Source organism: Phaseolus vulgaris, chromosome 6, assembly GCF_051622355.1.
Source record: "Phaseolus vulgaris cultivar YP4 chromosome 6, ASM5162235v1, whole genome shotgun sequence".
In the NCBI taxonomy this organism is placed as follows: Eukaryota; Viridiplantae; Streptophyta; class Magnoliopsida; order Fabales; family Fabaceae; genus Phaseolus; species Phaseolus vulgaris.
The window spans coordinates 26728017-26732215 of NC_143503.1; the positions used below are offsets into that span (position 1 = coordinate 26728017).

The window sequence follows — 4199 nt, forward strand, 5'->3', positions numbered from 1 at the left end:
CGATTTATTATTACATTATTTAATCAAAGTAATGAATTTAAAAAATATATATATATTTTAGTAGAACTATCTTAAAAAATGATGTATTTATTATTATTTTTAATATGTGTGAGAAAACTTAAATTACAATAGGACAAAGGAAATAATGTAAAAATGTCTAAATTGTCAATACATAACACATGTATATCATAATTTTTACTTGTATTTTGAAAAACATATGATAAAACAAAGCAAAGTGATAATATATATAATGAAACTTCAAATAAAATGTCCCAACAAATTTCCAGCATATATAGCTAAAAAGGGAATGTGAGTGAATTTGAGAGTTGCAGTGTACACATTGAATTAACTATTTTTTTGCTCAGTATTGAACTTTATATATGGACCATTATTCCATTTCAAGACACAGAACAATGAACACTAACTTAAAGGGACCAAAAGATCCACACACTGATTTCTGCAGTGTAATACTAAATTATTTATGGGAGAAAAGAAATTAGTTCATAGAACTAAAGCTGAAAATTCCACCTACATCAGAAACATGCACATTATTTTATTTTTCCCTCCCCAGCAAGGTCACCATGTCTTAATTTTCATATGCTGCTGTTTGTTGCTGAAACTGGTTCAAGCCTTGAATTCTTATTTGACTAATTTCTCCATATTCCATCTTTAGTTCTGACTGTTCACCACCAAAGAAACTTCCATCACCACCACCTCCTCCTATCCCCAACAAGTCCAAAGTCATCACATTCTCACCCCCTTTAGCTCCACCAACATCAATGGAAGTTGTTGACCTACCATTGTTCATTGCATGCAAAACATCACTGTAACTGCTTCGGTTGTTCTGCTCTATGATCTTCGACAAGGCCTTACTTTGATCCAATATAGCATTAAACATATCCAAACCACTCATTCCTGATCCCATGCTATTGCCACCACCATCCATCATCGTCCCATTTGCATGGAAGTTATTATAGTGAGAGAGGTCTTGTTGACTGTGAATGTGGTGGTGGTTCATGACCCCATATGATGGTGGTGCCATGCTTGTAGCAAAGCCCTTTTCTGTCATCATGCTGTTGTTGCTACTATTCACTGTGGCACCCATTTGCGCAGCTTTTTGAAGCAGTGCTGTGGCGGACATGTGAGTCTGAGCATTTTCCTCAAACATGTTGATGTTTGGTGAGTTTGAGCAGAGTTGAGAGGGAGAAGAGGTGGATGAAAGGGTTCTTGTGAATGCTGAGATGTTGTTGTTAAAGGGTTTTGGTGGAATTGTTGCAATGAGGTCGTGAGGGAGTGATAATGGTTGCTTGTGATTATTGGTATTGATTGGTAGTGATGCTACTAGGTTTGGGATTATTGGTGGTTGCAGGTTTGAACCATGCATGATACTTGCTTCGTTGAATTTGTTGTTCTCATCACTCAGTGCATCGCAGAAAGCTCTGTGTGTGATGAAGCTGTCTCTTCTGCAGATCATAATTAAATTTATGCACTCAGTTATAATACAATTAAATTAACAGAATTAACATGAACCCACACTGGATATATAATCTGAGTGAAAAGAATAAAGATAATAAGATGAAAAATAAAAATTAAAAGTTTTTCAGTGAATTTAAAATACCACTCATTAAAATGACATGCTTAGAGAATGAGATTTTTTTGGGAATTTTCAACCTACACTACAAAAACATCATTAAATAAAAATAAACTTTAAAAATAAAAAATAATTAATTTTTATATTAATTAAATTAAATCTATTTTAAAAATTAAAAAAATTATTAATATTTTAATTAAATTTTATTATCTATAAATAGTTTCTAAATAGATATCTTAATTATCAAGATTTAAACAATCAGAATTTAAATAATTGATAAACATCAAACTAAAAATTATTTATCAATCATAAAAAATAATTTAAATACTAATAATTTTATTAATATATAAAATAATAACTAATTTATTTAATATAAGAAATAATTATTTTTATCATTAAAATTAGTTTTTATATTAAAAAAAAAGTGAAAATAACATTGAAAGCTGATGTAAACAGCATAAAAATGAGATTGATTTGTGAAGAAAGAAAAAAAGTAAGGAATTTTCAATTATTTAATCTAGAACATTTTAAAAGTAAACAAAAAAAAAATAATTAGAAGATTAATTTGAACCTGGAAAAGATGGTGCCGCAGTCACATTTGTATTCCTTGGTTCCACATATTTTGGAATGCGCTTTCCAGTCAGAATGAACAGCGTATTTCTTTGAACACTTTTCACATTTCCACTTCTTCTCGCCGTGCTTTCTGCTAAAGTGCTTTTTAATGCCGGTGAGATCGCCCAGTGCTCGAGCTGGGTTGTGGTGGACGCAGGAGGCTTCGGGACAAACGTAAACGCGCTTTTTCACTTCCGTCGTGGTTCTCAGTTTCAGCTTCCACGGTAGGTTATGCCCTCGACGGTGCAATTGAAGGTTCTGATCCCTTTGAAACCCTTTGTTGCATATTTCACACACGAACCTGTTTGTGGCTACCAGTGTGTTCGGCGACAGAGCTACCACTTCGGCATTTGGGTCTGCACACGTGCCACTCACACCAAAATTATTATTATTTATTATTATTATTTTATTTTTTTAACTATAGAATATAGGTGTGCATGCACATGTTTCCTTGTCCTAGTCCAAGTATAGTACCTTCAACATTAATTATTAATTTGACATGCACCGAAAGCAAACCCCAAAATCTTTATTTTATAAACATCTTATTATATTCAATTTATAATATGAGAAAGTAAAAAAATAAAAATAATTTTGCAATTCAAAAAGAAAAAAAAAATTGTGTTAGTGGAATGGTTGTTCACATTGAGGAGTGAAAAAATAAGTATGATGAAGCTTTTGGTTGAAACAAGTGTGAAACAAGAATAAAGGAAAAGTTGGAGATCAAGCCAGCAGTGAAGAAAAGTCAACAGTGAACTACAATGATTGTGAAGCCCTGCAGGCAATAATTGAGCTTCTTCTTTCCACCACACTTCATCACTCACCAATAATTCAACCTTTTTTGCTATTCATTTTTTGAATTAACACACACACATCCTAGTTTTCTTCCCCAATTCAAACAGCATTCAAGCCAATCAAATTCACCTAAATGTTATCAAATCTTGCTTCTGCATATCTTCTTTCCACTTTTACACTTACACATAGTATAATTACCATGTTATTTTATCCAGCAAATTGTGAGAGTTTTCTGATGAGAGATTGTTTCAATTAAACCAGTCTTGGGTAGTAGCATATAAAGTAAACTCTAGCTATAGAATTAATGAGAAAAGCTGAAGAAGAAGATGAATATATACACACACAACAACTTTTAGTACATGGAAACTCAATCACTAACAACTTAATTTGATAATCCATGAACTTAAATTCAAGAATGTTGGTGCTGGTAGAGATGAAAAAGAAAAGGGTTAAGGAAGTGATGAGATGACCTGGATTTCCTGGTAGGTTTCTTTTCTTCTTGTGAGGTGGTTGTGAAGTTGTGTTTGAGCCATTGCTGTTATTTGTTGTGGTTGAAGTGTTTGAATTTGGACTGTGGAGTTGGCCAAGCATCTCTAATTTCTGTTTAACTGCTCCTGCATCTTCTCCAGTGTTCTCTGTGGAGAAGCTCCAACTATCACAACTTGTGATGTTTGAGTTTGACATTGATTCTCTTCTCTTTCTTCCCAAACCAGTGTTTGTTTTCACTCTCTGGTTCTTGCAAAGGGAAAATGAGAGGAAAATGAAAGAAAGAAGATGGGTTTGGTGGAAGTGAGGTATATAGACAAAACCCACGAAACTCTCCTTCTTATGATGTGGAGATTAGTACGACTCAGCCAACATTTATATATATTAGGATGTGCACTGCAGTAGAATATTAAAACAATAATCAGAACAAAAAAATTACATTAATGCACCTGTTGGTGTGATATTGTATTTAAAATTAGTACATAATTATAAAAAACATATGTGTATAAATGTGAAATTATATGATATTATCTCAACAACGTAAATAATATAGGAAAAAGTGTTTAGGTTTGATATATTGAAATATAAACAAAATTGAACTAATTTAATTGGAAATATTCTTAAATTTAAATTTGAACACGATCTCTAACTACATAAATATTTCAAGAAATGTAATTTTTTATATGAATAAGAAATTAAATAAACGTAATTAATTAAC

At 32.0% G+C, this 4199-nt stretch overlaps 1 protein-coding gene across 1 annotated transcript; it reads right to left on the reverse strand.

The window, feature by feature from the left end:
• Positions 1-270: 270 nt before the first annotated feature.
• Positions 271-3862, reverse strand: LOC137831688 (zinc finger protein GAI-ASSOCIATED FACTOR 1). Its single transcript, XM_068639468.2, has 3 exons — positions 3466-3862; positions 2163-2559; positions 271-1463 (listed from the first exon to the last, which is right to left on the reverse strand). Exons 1-3 carry the CDS (start codon positions 3677-3679, stop codon positions 587-589), a joined length of 1488 nt encoding a protein of 495 aa, XP_068495569.1. The 5' UTR covers positions 3680-3862; the 3' UTR covers positions 271-586.
• Positions 3863-4199: the final 337 nt, after the last annotated feature.